The sequence below is a fragment of the Cyprinus carpio genome, chromosome B16, assembly GCF_018340385.1.
Source record: "Cyprinus carpio isolate SPL01 chromosome B16, ASM1834038v1, whole genome shotgun sequence".
Lineage (NCBI taxonomy): Eukaryota > Metazoa > Chordata > Actinopteri > Cypriniformes > Cyprinidae > Cyprinus > Cyprinus carpio.
The window spans coordinates 11,455,095-11,470,675 of NC_056612.1; the positions used below are offsets into that span (position 1 = coordinate 11,455,095).

Genomic DNA, 15,581 nt, shown 5'->3' on the forward strand with positions numbered 1-15,581 from the left:
CAGGTCCTCATGGAGTCTCATGTTAGATGGCGTTCTTCCAGACTACAGACTGGGTGGATGTGTTAAACCAAATGAGGAAAACACCAGTGTTGTATAAAAACTGTGCTTAAACACAGATTAGGTGTTTGATGATTAATAGTTTATGTATCCAGATTATCTATCTCAAGGTGTACCACATACAGTATTTATTTGTGTTTCAAAAAAAATACCTTCCATAACTGCCAAGTCCCAAAAAGATCCCCAAGGAGCTAAGGACACCCCCATGACACACAGACAGAAACGTCTGCAGTCTTTTCAACAATATTTGTTCATGTGCGTCACAGAGCAGCAGGCAACCACAAACCAATACAGTGATGCCATTCAACAATACGCATGAACGGTACACATTGCAAATACAAGATTCTTTCTGGGTAGTCTGTAGTTGTCTATAGATGATGATGTCAATATGTCACAAACAGCATTACCAAGTTTACTAACCTAGCATGAAGGTGAAGGCACACACACATTTGTAGGTCAGTTTCAGAAAGTGCAAAAAAGCTGATACAGACTCAATAAGGCTCATATTATCCAATGAAAACACAGTCACATCCAAGCACTGCAGTGCAATACACACTCACCCCATGCAAGACCCACAAAAAACTGAATGCTAGCAAAAGCATAGTCCGGGCCAATGCAGACACATAAATAAATGCTTCCTGAATGAAAACCATATTTCATTTTATTTCATTTGCAGTCTCAATCTCCCCCCTCTCTTGTTCTTTTCCATGTTTTTCTCTGTATCTCTTATTAATTTCTCTCACATTCCCTCTCTCTTCACTGAAAAACTCACTCATCTGCTATTGTAATAAGGACAGTGCTGCATTACAGTGTTATGTTTCTGCAGTATCATTTAGGCAGTGGGGTTCTTCAGGTCAGGAAATCTTCGAAAACATCCCAGAGGACTCACTTAGTTCATAAACCATTCTGCTGGTGTTCTTGCATAGAATATTTCTTTATTGCATATTATGATAAGCACCAGATTTCATTTATAGATTATTTCAGACAAGCCTTCTTGTGCAAAGCAATGCATTATTTAACAGGAAAACAAAACAAATATAATACAGATATATATATAAAAAAATTTTTTTGTATGATTTCACATTGGAATTCAATTTTTTTAGAGATACAGAAATATATCTCTATTCTCCATTAACATGCATAAACAGGAAAAGGGATGTAAATGGAACAAATCTGTGAAGATGTACTACTGGGGGGAAAAAGGTATATTTTTAAGAGTGGTTCACAATTCAAAATTTGGTTTAAAATTGCATGATTAAATTAATTAAAACAAAATCAGTAAGAATAAAAAAATGTCAAATTATTCATAAAAGGTGCCAATAAATACACAAAGTCAAGACTATAACAGATCTGTTGGCTAAAAACGAGGTTTGAGTTGAGTATAATGAAGTACCTCATGGAGAACATAATGTCCTATTGGAGAATGAGAGATTGTGTGCCTTGGCTTCATGACAGAAGTGATTTATCCTCCTCAACAGAGCAAACTCTGACACGTCCTTTAGCTTTGAGCCAAATCTTTACTATGTAATTTCTCCTTTGCACTTAGACTAATAAACCAATTTGGTAGTTAAATGGTTCACACCTGTTGTTAGACCATCCTGGGGCAATTCATCCTGACAAAGCTTGTTTGTCCCTTTCAAGTTGCCCCATAAAACAGATGTTTCACACGTTTTTGTCCACTATTAAATATCAGTTTGACCAGAATTTTATGGTTTCTGCTTCAAAGGTGATGAACCCTAAATATTTCAGAAACACTTTCATAAGAACTCATCACTTGGTATTTCATTTTGGATTGCAGGGACCTTAATACACAATGCTGGTTCGATTATCTACATGTAGTCCAGGGAGCAGAGAACACACACCATCATTGCCTTGGATTACAGAGTATTACTATTTGCACAGCACATGTGTAAAGCTATAACCGTTAAGCCCTTAAGCACCAAAATTAGTAATCTGTTTAATAAAGTTAACTATGCACAGTCTTACTGGTCATGGACTGCATGGTGGACAAAATAGTGGGCAGCTGTTATTATTGTTCAGAGCTGCCCTTGTGACAAAGTGGGGCAGCCGCACTTATGGTCTTCCTGCTGGTCCGCCTGCGCTTGCCTGTCAGCAGCGTGTAGAAGAACGGATTCACACACGAGTTCCCATAAGTCAGCCCTGTGAGGATGCGATTAATGGTCACCTGCGTGCCCACCGGCACCACGCGCAGAACCTCAGGCCTGTACAATGGTAGAAGCTGCCAGATCCAGAATGGCAGGAAACAAGCCCAGAAAGTCAGCACAATCCCCAGGATGAGGAGCAGGACTTTGGGGCGAGGTGCACGGGGTGGGTAGGCGTTGCCCCCTCCGACCCAAGCTGGTTGCGTCTGAGATACCCAATAGAGTCTGCCTAAAGCTGCATACAAAGCTCCGATGGCCAGTCCTGGGCCTAGGATGCTGGTGCAGAAGAGCACACTGAGGTAGGCTTTGGAACTCTGCTCATCCCAGGCGGGAACGCACAACTTGCCTTCCTGGTTCTCTCCGTCTTCCAGGTGCAAAGTGATCATCATGGGCAAACTGAGGGCCACGGCAAAACCCCAGGCCAAAGCGACCCTCAGGAGTCCAGAGGAAGGTGTGGACGAGGCTGCCAATGGATCAGCCACAGCTCGATACCGATCCAGGCTCATAGCAGTGAGGGTGAAGATGCTTGCGTGCATGGTGAGCAAGTCCAGACTGAGTAGGAGCCGACAGCCTAGTTCACCGAAGGCCCAGTCAGATGCCAGGCTGTCGTACACAATGAAGGGGGCAGTGGAGAGGTACACCAGGTCTGCCAAAGCCAGACTCAGAACCTGCAGGTGGAGGGAAGAAGACGAGGAGGACAAGGTGGGAGAGGAAGAGGGAGAGAAAGAAGGGGAGGGGGTGCCAAGGCAGGGGTAACAACAGGTAGGAGCGCTACGCCGCCTTCTTGACATCCTACGGCGGCGAATGAGAAGCCCTAGGGTGTAGAGGTTGCCAAGAATGCCCAGCAGAGAAAGCAGGGATAGGAAAAAGCAGAAGAGAGCTGTGGAGGCTACGCTTGGGGACGGGGAGAGAGGAGGAGAGGACGAGGGAAGGGACAGGTTAGTAAGAAAGGGGAAGGTGTATGAAGGGGAAGGGGAAGAGGAAAAGGAAGTAGAGCCAGAGGCATCCATTTGTCCTGGACAGCAACAGTCCCAAGATGAGTTCCCGTCCGCTGATAGAAGGAGGCCAATGGTAACTTCAGAGTGTTTTAGAGTAACTAGCACTGAGCCCAGGTTATCAGGGAGTCCAAATTAGAAGGGGAGAGCTGTGAGCGGACTGCTTTAATGGGTGAGGTAGAAGAGAGAAACAAAACAGAGAAAAGGAAATGGTGATTTTATATACTTTTGTTTACATCTTTTGCCTTTATAAAGTTTTTTTTTAACATCTCTTTACCTAACTGTGTAGTTTGAAAAAAAAATATCTTTTAAGAGTGTTTTTAAGCAACTTTTCATTAACAGACAAAAGTTACATGCTTGTCAGAGTGTGTTAATAGGCGCTTTTGAACGAAAGTCGTGTTGGCTCGAGGGGTAGTAACTATAGCAAGTACGCTTAAGACGGAAAAAAGTCAAACGTACCCTATTATCACTTTATCATAGATTTACAGATTTCTGAAGTATAAGGATAACTTCTATTATTATCGTTTTTTTTGTAAAAAATAAATAAATAAATAATAAAGTCTTTAAGATTCTGAATTCATCATTTATGAAACAAAATTTTAATAGCGCGAAAGAAACTTTTGCGCATGCAATATATATATATAATAATAATAGGCCTAATAATAATAATAATAATAATAGGCTAATAACAACAACAATGTGCTGTTTTTATTATTCGTTTATTTCTGTGAACTTCCAAAAAAAAAAAAAATATATATATATATATATATATATATATATATATATATATATATACATTACATATATGTACATATACATTCTCAGAAAGAAGGCGACCCATATAGAATAATAAGTTTGCATACTGCTCGAGTTTTTTTTTTTTTTTTTTTTTTTTTTTTTTTGGAAGTTCACAGAAATAAACGAATAATAAAAACAGCACATTGTTGTTGTTATTAGCCTATTATTATTATTATTATTATTAGGCCTATTATTATTACTACAGTTATTGGTCAAATCCCAGCAGCACGACAAACGTGCACGATCATTTTCCTCACACACTTACGAAATTCCTGTCTGAAAAAAAAATAATAATAATAATAATTATAAACCCTTCACTCTGAATATGAAGAGTTTATTTGCAAATACAGATAACTCGGTTTTTATTAATTTTCATAAATCATGTTTTTTTTATTGTATTTTCATGTTTTATTACGTTTTTATTGTGTTAGCAGTATTTTTTTTTTTTGGAATGCAGGACAAAAATAAAATAAAATAAAATAAAAAAACGTTTTTGAAAATTTTTAAGACAGAGTTAGGCTATCTGTTTTTGCAAATGCACTCTTCATATAGGGTCTTTAATTCTCATGCAGCCGACGTCATAAAGCGGCAAGGCTCTTGGGAATTCTATGCTTCATCATCATGACGGGAGTGAAGATCAAAGCCCTGCCGGGGGGCGCGCGGACACTTGCGGGAAAGAATGTAGGTGGCACATGGTGACCCTGAGAGAGACGGGTTACGAGCTGCTGTTGAAGTGACCCACTGGCACAGCCACAGCACCCCTTACCAGAGTGCTTTAAATAACACATTTCTTAATAGACTGACACAGCGACTGACAGATTTGCTAAAGTTAATTAATTTATTAATTCAATACAAATAAGTTTTAGATAATCATGAAATACGCAGTAAGTTAATTTAATAAACAAAACAATGATATTGTTAGTAATAAAACTCCTTTTTTGACTAATTTTATGAACTGAGAGTTAACAGTGCCAAATGAGTCCCACTCTCAGCATAGTAATTTTAGTTAATGTAATTTATTGTTTTCATAATACAAAAATGTCGAACACGGTAGTCTGCATTGAATTATGAAGGCGAGATCGGGGAATGTTGCAGCACGTAGTGAGCTGTAACACCATCAGTTAGTAAAATGAGCTGGAGGGGTTACATCACTCATTCATGAGGTGACAGCAAAAGTGTGTATTGCGTGTAAAACTTTTCAACGTTTTACAGAGGGGAAAACTATATTGAAGGCCTATAATGTTATGTTCATAAATGTTAAATGACAAAGCAGAGACGCATAGACCATCATCTATATCACTATGTCATCTTGTTTAATTTTTATATAGACCAGCTTAACATTCACACAAGCCTTCACCTGTAAAAAATAAATAAAAATAGAAATATTACAGCTGACCAGACGGGGAGGATTGTAACACTTTCCATACTTCTATACTGTACGTACCTATAGGAAGAGACTGAATACATTTGGACAGGTCAGTTTACACAAACATAGCCACGTTAGCATGTTTTATGTAATTTTTCTATTTTTTTCCATGTTTAATGTAGGGCCTACTCATAATTCTTTTTGTTTTCTTTGATTTAAGTGAAATGCGCATAATTATTTTGAACAAGTAAAATTGATAAGCACAATAAATTTATGTAGCCTAGCCTTTAACATGTAAAACGTCAGTGCTTATTATTAACCCGAAAGTGGGAAATATTAAAACAGCACTCTTTGTACTTGACATGAATTTAGTTTATAGCTATGAATTCATTTCTAAATTACGTATAGCAGACAAATGTGGTGATAAGTTTGAAAACCATAACGCAAAAAACACATCATACAGATGTCAAAGCAAAATGTGTCACAACACTTTCCGGTCTTCCCTTGTATTTATTATAAAATAAAAGGCTTTATGGTTGTCGCATGTGAGAACGACATGTTCATAGACAAGACAGCTGAGATTGTTATTTGTTATTCTGAAATAATTTCTATATAAGAAATAAGACCGTGATAAATACAACAGTTAGACATATTATATGCTTCTTAATTCGTTTTCATTTTTGAGCAACAGACGAACGAAATTTATTTGACTAATATGCAAATACAGTAGCCTACACAAAAGTTATTTTTTATAATACGAAAATCATCTTACCCTTAATTGAGTATTCAGAGATGGCATGTTCCATACGTCGACCTATATCCACACTTGGATAACCCACTCTGGAATATCTTAATTAAATTGTGTCTTTACAAGGTATAAATCAAGAAGCGCAGCGAGATGTTAATGTTCCTCTAAGGACAAACTTTGAGATGGTGTAGAATATCTCTGAGTCGCAGCCAGTCCACTCCTCTCCTCTCACTCTTATGTTGTCTGAAGCAAATGAAGGGAGGGATGAGGAGAAGCTGTGCTGAAAGACTGAAGAAAGAAGGGTGTCTTTAATAAAGACCCACACTATTATGAATGGCCTTGGGTGGAGACAATTGATCTTCATTGGCAAAGGACTGAATGTGATTTGATGTTTAGTCTCTAACCCTGACTAATGTTTGTGGTGTTATCATTAACTTCTGTCTTGTGATTAGATACCTTCAGCTCATTCTTAACCAACACTTTTATGAGTGAAAAATCAGTGCTTTGGGGCAGTATTTACTAGTGCCAAAAGCAATACAGTCAGTATACCATAGGAAAAACACTTGTAAATGTCAGAGAACAATATTTATGTCCACCATCCATCAAAGTTATTTGGGTTTGGGAGCATGCAAAGAACGTTTTAGGAAGCATTTATTAGAGAACTGTAAGAATTCAAACAACAAACATGAAAAGGTGCAGAAAATGATTTCAGTTATACAGGTACTCGGAGGACAAATGAACATATTATTGAACCCATTATTTGAGGCTGAACTGAATCATGCGTGAAAAATGTTGGATGAAATTTTGATATGCGTCACGATCCAAACCACAGCTGAGGCAGTGAAAACCATTTAATCACTTGAAATATTGTATCGCTCTCTAACGACCATACAGAAATACATAACCATTAATGGACAGAAAACGATTCAGTGGAAAGACATTTTCACCTCCTTAGTCATGCATGGTGTGGACATCTTGCATTTCTGATCAGACTACAGTATGATGTCCTTTAGAACCACATGAATGGATTCTTAAAGGGATAGTACACCAAAAAATGGTGATTGTGTCATTTTAAACCTTTATGACTTATTTTCTTTGATGGAACACAGAAGGAGATGTTCTGAAAAAGGCTTTTTTTTTGTCCATTGAATGAAAGTCAATAGGGTCCAATGATGTTTCAATGTTGTTTCGACTTGCACTACACTGTCAGGAAAAAAAAAGGTACAAAAGCTATCACTGGGGTGGCATCTTTTCAAAAAGGTACACTTTTGTACCTTTTAGGTACTCATTTTGGTACTATAGTTCTTCTACGGTAATATAGAATAAGAGTAAGTTCAGATGTCTGAACATTTACAGTAGTTTTTTGTTCACATCAGATTTGAATTTCTTATTGATTTAAACAAATTGTGTGCATTTTGGCACGTGTGCAAAAGAATAATTTGCACAATAACTAAATGCACATGGCTTGTTGATCAAACCTAATGTGTTGATTCTCAATAAAATTTCCAAACTTTTCACAACTTCTAAACATTCGCTCATCATGTGAGTCATCGCATGCAATACGATCCATCCAGTTATCAAAATCTGTCAGACATGAGTGTACAGTATATCCATAAATATCATGCACATGGAATGCCTGGTTACAATGTCTGCTAATGACATTGGAAAATGGAAACTTTACCATTTTTGAACAAGGAGGAACATCACAACCCTAAACAGCAACAGCTACAGCAGTGCTGTATATATACACATTTATATTTGTACAGTACATTTATCTGAAGAAATGTGTTACATGTAAACTGAAACTTCACAGTTGCTTGTTATGGAAGAGCAATAGGAAGAGCAATTGTAAGAATGTGTGGTGGTGGTGTTAGCGGAAGACAATAAGGTGTGTAAAAATTATTAAGCAATGGTGAATGTTCAGTTAACATAACATTTCTACAAAAATAAAGGTACTTTATAAATAAAAATGTTCCTTTTTTAGTTAATGTCCTACAGTATTGACTTTTGCCAATACATTCTTACCTCCTACTGTTGAAATATGTATCCAAAAGGCTCCATGTGTTACACAGTCAAACCTGACATTCTTGTATACTATTAAAAAGGCTGTCAACAAAAAAAAAAGTGGAGAAAAATTTGCATATAACAAATATGGGGGGGAAAAAAATGCATATAACAAAATGAAACTTGCATATTAACTAACATTTTTATGTTGAAAAAGCATCTAAAGATTTTAAACCAGCATGGTTCACACAATGACAAAAACACTTTTTATCTGGTGGTTTTGAAGCATTGCTCTTACAGTTAAGTCTGTTTCAAAAAATGTGCCAAAGCGATTGAGGAAAACTCTGACATGAACCTTTAAGATACCAATATGGACCCTTTAGGTGTGCCTTTTGGAAAGGTACTATTCCAGTGACACCTTTTGTACCTTTTTTTCTGAGAATGCATGGAAAAACCATTCTTTAGAATATCTTCTTTTGTACTCTACAGAAGACTGAAAACCCATCAGGTTTGGAATGACATGAGGGTTAATAAATGATGACAGAATATTCATTTTTAAGTAAACTATCCCTTTGAACTTTTGTTAAACCAAGAAGGGAAACCAAACATTGGGAAAGTGATACCTGTGCTCCATACAGTTTTGATTATGGTGACTGTTTTTACTTTGTTTTTATATAATTTTGGTGGAAATCACAAAAAAAAAAAAAAAAAAAAAATTAACCAGTAAGGTCAGAAAGTGTAATCCACACAAACACCAAAATCGCATTAGATTCTAACTGGGAAAATAAAATAAAATAAAATATAAAATAATAAAAAATAAAATCCTCAGTCTTTCACATAACCGAGATTTATTATACAGAATATCTATTCATGTTAATTTATTTCAATTATTTATAAAGTGATCTTGAAGTTGAGGAGCTCTACTGGTTTCTAGATCTTTGAAGCACACGAGCGGTTGGGTCAGCAGACACATGTTCTTTCCTGTAAGATGGAGATGACTCATAAGATGAAGGAGGTCCAGTGTAAAGCAACAACCGGCATATATTACTGCCCAGTGAGAAAGAAAGAGTAATAGAGTGAGAGAAAGAGACAGACAGAGAGCAAAAGTTATAACCCCGTCTCCTCATGAGCTACTGACACCAAATTCAGCGGTGCACTGTGTGCCAACACACATCTACACGAGGCCAACACACACATATCTGCACATCTACCACACTCCCGCCAACACACACACCGCAGACACACTTCGACTTAACACCACCTCTGAACACCCGATACGGTCAACACTCAAACACATCTAATCAATGAAGTAAGAAGAGTATGTGTGAAGTTGACCGCAAGAGAGAAGCAGCCAATTGGATCATCACAGCAGTCTATGGAGCTTCTGCTTAATGAATTAACTGTTCAGTATTTTTCAATGCACTTATTTTGTGACCGCAGTGAAATAAGTCAAAGTGAAGGCATCTGAGTCACTAAAATATACACACAAAGACTGAACTACTGTCAGACTGCTAAAATTTTGCTAGAGTTAAAATAAAATTATAGAGCTTAAAAAGTGTCATTGGGTACATTTAATACTGCACTGTGTTGTCAAGTTGTATGTAATGTATGAGACCACATCTTAGTTGTTCAGTGATATGAAAATATGGTAGGTATTATGAAGATTTTTATACAATTTAATTACATTTTTAAAGTAATTTAATTTTGCATTATCATGACAAATTGATCATGATGAAGTCATTTTATTTTATTTCTATTTAATTTTATTGGGTGTTTTTCACTCTTGCGACAAGTTACTTGTGTTGTTGATCATTTTAAGTTGCTATGTTTTTTTATGTTTATTTTATTTAATTTATTTAAGTAACTTTTATTTAAGTTTTTTTCGCTTATGACAAATTGATTGTGATGATCATTTCAAATCTTTTTTTTATTTTATTGTATATTTTTAACTTTTATGACAAACTAATTGTGACTGGTTATTTCAAGTCATTTTTGGATTTCTTATTTTATTTATTTTTTGGTATTTAATTTAATTAAATTTTACTCCATGGATTTATTTAATTTATTTTTTAAATATTTTACACAGATCTTTTTCATTTAACATGTAAGCTCCATAAAATATGGCTTTTGTGCTATATTCCAATTCTTCTAAACTGCAAGTGGGAGATAAGATAACCAGTGAATAATTTTTATTTCAGTCTGTTACTCTCACAAGCTATCGTACGGCTTCAGAAAACCGTGAATATGATTTAAGTTTATGGCATTTTCAAGATTTCTTTGTTTGGTTTAAATGGGTAGTACATTCAACAAAATTAATATCCTGTAATCATTTAGTCAGTCTCATGCTATTCCAAATTTGTATTACTTTTGGAAAACAAAACAATGAAACAATGAAAATCATTGAGACCCAGTGTTGTTTTGGACCCCAGTGACTTTCATTTTCATGGACAAACACTGCTGAAATATTTTTCTAAATATCTTTTGTAGCAGCCAAGGTCACTATGAACTTCTTCTTGAAAAGAACTTTATGTTGCCTTAAATTGTTGTAAATAACAGCACACAGGTTTGGAACAAAGTGAGGGGGAGTAAATAATTACAGGATTTTCATTTCATGTTCATATTATGCCTGTTGAGGCATTAGACTGATAATCCTTTCTCAGGCCACGGCTGTGTTGGTCTAAAATGGGTTATAACTCTTGTGTGAAGTCTGCAGGATTTAGAGAGGTGATCTGGGCTTAGCGTGTCCCAGGCATGTGCTGTATATTTGAGAACACAAGATGGACAGAGACAGGCACCAGGGCCAAGACTAGAAGAAGGGCAACATACCTCTCCCTGCGGGGTGTGTGGAATTTCAACAAATACCTGGCACAGGCCTGCCAAAATAGGCAAAGAAGAGAGAGATTAATAGAAAGAGAGACAGGCGGGACAGAGACAAAAAAGCAAGAGAGAGACAGAATGTTTGTCTGATGTCCCAGTAAAGGATGGAGTGTGATTAAAAAACAAAACAGAACAAACAGACCTGATATGACAAAGATGAAAATACAACAAGAGCATCATCCTTACCTAGGAAAATATGAAAAAAAAGATATTTGATAGCATTTTTAATACTGCAAGATGTTTTTATGCTTAAATTACATTTTAATTTAATTGTCATTAATATATGCACAATATATAACATCTAAAGTGTCTCTCGATAGATAGATAGAAATGGCAACTTTGGGTTTTTGTGTACATTTTGTTTACTTTGAATATTTTTTTTGCTTGTGATGTTCCTCATTTGTAAGTGAAAACATTTCTGAAGGGTTTTGAAATCAAATACATTAATCAAGCAATTGATTTTACAATTTCAGGTTTACATTGCCCTTTTCAGACCCTCAAAAATTTCTGAATAAAAAAGACATCTTCTCATTTCTCAGTGATTGCTGGCGTGAGGCTTCTATGTAGATTAACACATCAGATTTCCTGGTGGTCTTGATGCCTAAAGCTTAAGGTTAAGGTCCTGCCCTTCCCAGGGTGTCTCCCTTCACATCAAAGGGATCATAATTGCCAGACAAACTTGTCCAGCCCCACTGAGACCCCTGGATCAACCCACGTGTGTGTTTCTGTGCTGTGCCAGTGCACAGGGGTTTCTAACAAAAAACAATCTGATTATGGTACCTTGACATAAATAATCACAGACCCTTTAAATGGCTGTAAACCGCCCTTGTGCTTTGCTTACATTATGTTAATTAATTCTCCAAAGTCTTCATCAGCCCATTGACAGATTGCCCACTTGTTTGACTTCTCCGTACAGCAGATTTAATTAAATGGGCGGACATTTTTGCGTGTAACAAACGGTTTTGTTTCCCTGCAGACTGATTAGTTGAGCTCAAGATGAAATATTGATCTTTCATCTCTGGTCTTGATGTTTATATTCACGTCACTTTCAGTAGTCCTCTGTAATAAAGACAAAGGACTGACATTCCTCCAAAACAGTCTGTTTAATGCTCAACTTGCATGTAAATTAGATGCATTGAAAATCATTAGACTTTCTTTTGCTGTATCTATGCTGCAAGTACCATGCATGTGTTTACGCACATACACGTTTGTTTTTATCAATTCATAATTTGGACCAAAAACTTGATCAGTGAGCACAGCAGGCTGACATACAGTAATATCACAAGCTGTTATTCACAAGCAACACTCAAAGTACCATCCCTAAATGAATCAGTGGTTTGGAATGAATAGGTAAGGTGAATTATTCAATGACTCATTACATGTAACGCTGTTATGCAATTTAATTACAAAATAAATGTAACTGTAATCTGTTACGGTTACTGAGAAAAGTATGCAATTAAATTACATCTGATTTTTTTTGAATAACATAGTTGAATAACATTAATTTGTTGCTTTGCCTTTTTTGTACACTTTACTATCCCATGAGGACAACAGAGAGGATTTGAGATGAAATTTGTGCTGGTAGGTCACATGACAATGACAACATGCTGAATGTCAAAAGTCTAGAATACATTCATATTATATACAACAGAGATAAACAGTTGCGAAGTAATTACTTAAAAAAAGTAGGCTACCTACTCAGAGAGTATGTGATGTTGGACACAGCATAGATACAGCAAAAGAAAGTCTAATGATTTTCAATGCATCTAATTTATGTGCAAGTCGACCATTAAACAGACTGTGTTGGAGGAATGTCTAACGCAACTGATTGAATTGGTATTTTGAACAAATTGGTTTACTTGAATGATTCAACATCTCACTCAAAAATAGAGGTACTTAGCTGATTTACTATACACTATGCACTTACTATGCACTTTGTAGGGCAGGGTTTCTCATTTCTGGCTTTTCCTGCAGGTCCAGCCATCCTGAATTAACCCAAGAGGTCAACTCTCTTCAACCCTGCTCCTCAGGACCCACTGTCTTGCAAAGTTTTTTTCCAACCTTCTTCAGCACACCTGGTCTGTGACTTTTCAAAAGACCCTGAAGACCTTGATTGGCTGGTTCTAATGTGTTTGATTAGGGTTGGAGCTGAAGTCTGCAGGACAGTGGGTCCCCAGGAACAGGGCTGAGCAGAGTTTAGCTCTAACCCTAATCAAACACACCTGAACAAGCTAATCAAGGCCTTCAGGATTACTAGAAAGTCACAAGCAGGTGAATTTGATCAAATATGGAGCTAAACTATGCTGGAAAGTCGACCTCGAGGATTAGTTAGAGTTGATAACCCCTGATGTAGGGTTAATTCAAGATTACTGGACCATTTTTTCCCAGTTATCTCAATGGCAAAACATGTCCCAGTTGAATTGAATTCACCCTACTCAACCATCGGAGTATAATACCCCCTCCCCCTCCACTATTTAAGGAAAGCTGTGACAGTTGAGTGCACAAGTGTCCACTTTTTTGGAATTTTCTGTGTGGGGACACTCAAAAAATGTTGAGACACACCTCTTGTTTCATTCCTGAAAGAATCAGTGCATTTGAATGAATCGTTTGACTAAATGATTCTCTGTCACACTTATTAAGTTCTTGAAAATGATTCGTTTGACTGAATGATTCAATGACTTGATTCAATGATTGAATGATGAAGTCACTTCTAATTCTACTGGCATTTCAAAGTAACCTGCAGACAAGGCTCACTAAAAATCTCCATCCAGAATGTAATCTTTAATTTCACTTAAACTTAGAAATGTGCATTTGTTTTATGAGACTGAATTATTTTTGAGAGAGTCCATGGTTTTAGTAGGCCAGCCGATGACAAAAAAATTCCATCCTTTACATTTTTGCAAAGTTGTCTGTTTTTGACCTCGGCCATACGGGAACATTGTCTTCAGAGAAATGACGTTCACACATTTCCTAAATATGTTCACTGGCAGAATTTCAGTAGTAGTTAGCTCGTATTCTATTACTCAAAACAGAGCATGCTAAAAGTAATAGGCTACTACTACTACTACTAATTTTGATGGTGACATGAAGAAATTGGTTCAAGGCTAGTTAACTCAAATTTATCTCAAAATTGTGTTGTTTTGGGTCTTTTTCCACTGCTAGAACAAAAAGCAAATTCAGTGAATCTGACTTTCAGTTCACCGTTTTATAGATCTGGCAACCCAAGGTACAGCGAGTGGATCAGACTCCAGTGGAGATTGGCTTCTGTTCAGCTGGATGTTTATCTTATTCCAGGACCACACTGAACATGTGCTGAAAGGTAGCACAGGATTACATATGCATTCATGAAAGTTAGATTATATAATCAAAATTAACCAGTAATGCTTTCCAAGAACTGACATGGGGTATATACGTCACAGTACATGTGTTGAGATGCATCACTTAAGTGGGCTTTTTTGAATACTGAAATACCATTTTTATTAATTGGGCAATTTTCCAATCATATAATGAATCTGACCATTTCATTTCAAAATACTTATGACAAAATAGCCTAAAGCAGTTTGTGTGTGACCTTGTCTTACATCATTGTACCTGATCACAGAAAAGCCACAGAGTTCAGACATTATGTGAGTAAAAGGACACTTAGTTCCATGTCCCTTATATCACTTTATACAGTAACATTAAATAATTATATTATTATTTAATTAATGTACTGCAATATTCTTTTTTTATTGAAAGCATATATCATCCAGTCAGACAGAATAAATTATAGTGACGAAGTGTGGAAAAACAGACTAAAAACAGAGAGTGGTACTGGAGGGAATCTGCATTTCTCAAAAACAAGTCCAAATGTCCTAAAGTTTATAAGGCTGTACAAAAAATAATAGTACATGGATATATTGTAAATGGGATGTTAAAACTGCGAATGTAGGCTACATGGCTGTTAAAGCCACTGTCATCTTGTAAACTTAAAACAGATCAACTTTATTGTAAAACCACACATTCTTTTACATTTCGAGGCACATTCATTCCTCCCTCTAAGTCAGTCACAGTATAACCATGTCCAGGTGAGTGTCTTTTTTTTTTTTTTTTGCTTCTTTTTTTTGCACTTATATAACAAGCCACTTTTTCACAGTGAACCGTGTTAGCTGTAAAAATTTATACCGGTTCAGCAAGTGCCCAAAGTCTTTGGATGAAAACAGTATTCTTTCTCACCGAAAATAGAGAAACTTGTTCAGTCTGAAAAAAAATAGAAACATCCCGCCCTCTAGTGGTTGATATGCGTAACCTCAGCTCACATGAAAATAAACAAGGTTGACTTTTGGTGTTATTTCAATCATCAGTTTAATTACTTAAATGTATTTGTATCAGCTTATCCAAAACCTCCACATATTTGGTCATTTTTTTGCTGTAAAATATAATCCAATCATTCCATATTTATGACCAGCACACGTTGGCTATAATGTAGGCTAACCAAATATGTAATAATGCCATAATAAAACATTACTTAACAGTGGATAGCCAATCACTTCTCTTCAGTCATGTCAGCCTGCCTCTATCAGCCTCTCTGTTTC

At 36.3% G+C, this 15,581-nt stretch overlaps 1 protein-coding gene across 1 annotated transcript; it reads right to left on the minus strand.

The window, feature by feature from the left end:
* Positions 1 to 563: 563 nt before the first annotated feature.
* Positions 564 to 6,395, minus strand: LOC109106402 (urotensin-2 receptor). Its single transcript, XM_042740726.1, has 2 exons — positions 6,151 to 6,395; positions 564 to 3,377 (listed from the first exon to the last, which is right to left on the minus strand). The coding sequence occupies exon 2, from the start codon at positions 3,227 to 3,229 to the stop codon at positions 2,087 to 2,089; it is 1,143 nt and encodes a 380-aa protein (XP_042596660.1). The 5' UTR covers positions 3,230 to 3,377; positions 6,151 to 6,395; the 3' UTR covers positions 564 to 2,086.
* Positions 6,396 to 15,581: the final 9,186 nt, after the last annotated feature.

What these genes read in the sequence shown, in the direction of transcription:
- LOC109106402 (XM_042740726.1), bottom strand. Translation starts at nt 3,229, where the DNA reads ATGGATGCCTCTGGCTCTACTTCCTTTTCCTCTTCCCCTTCCCCTTCA.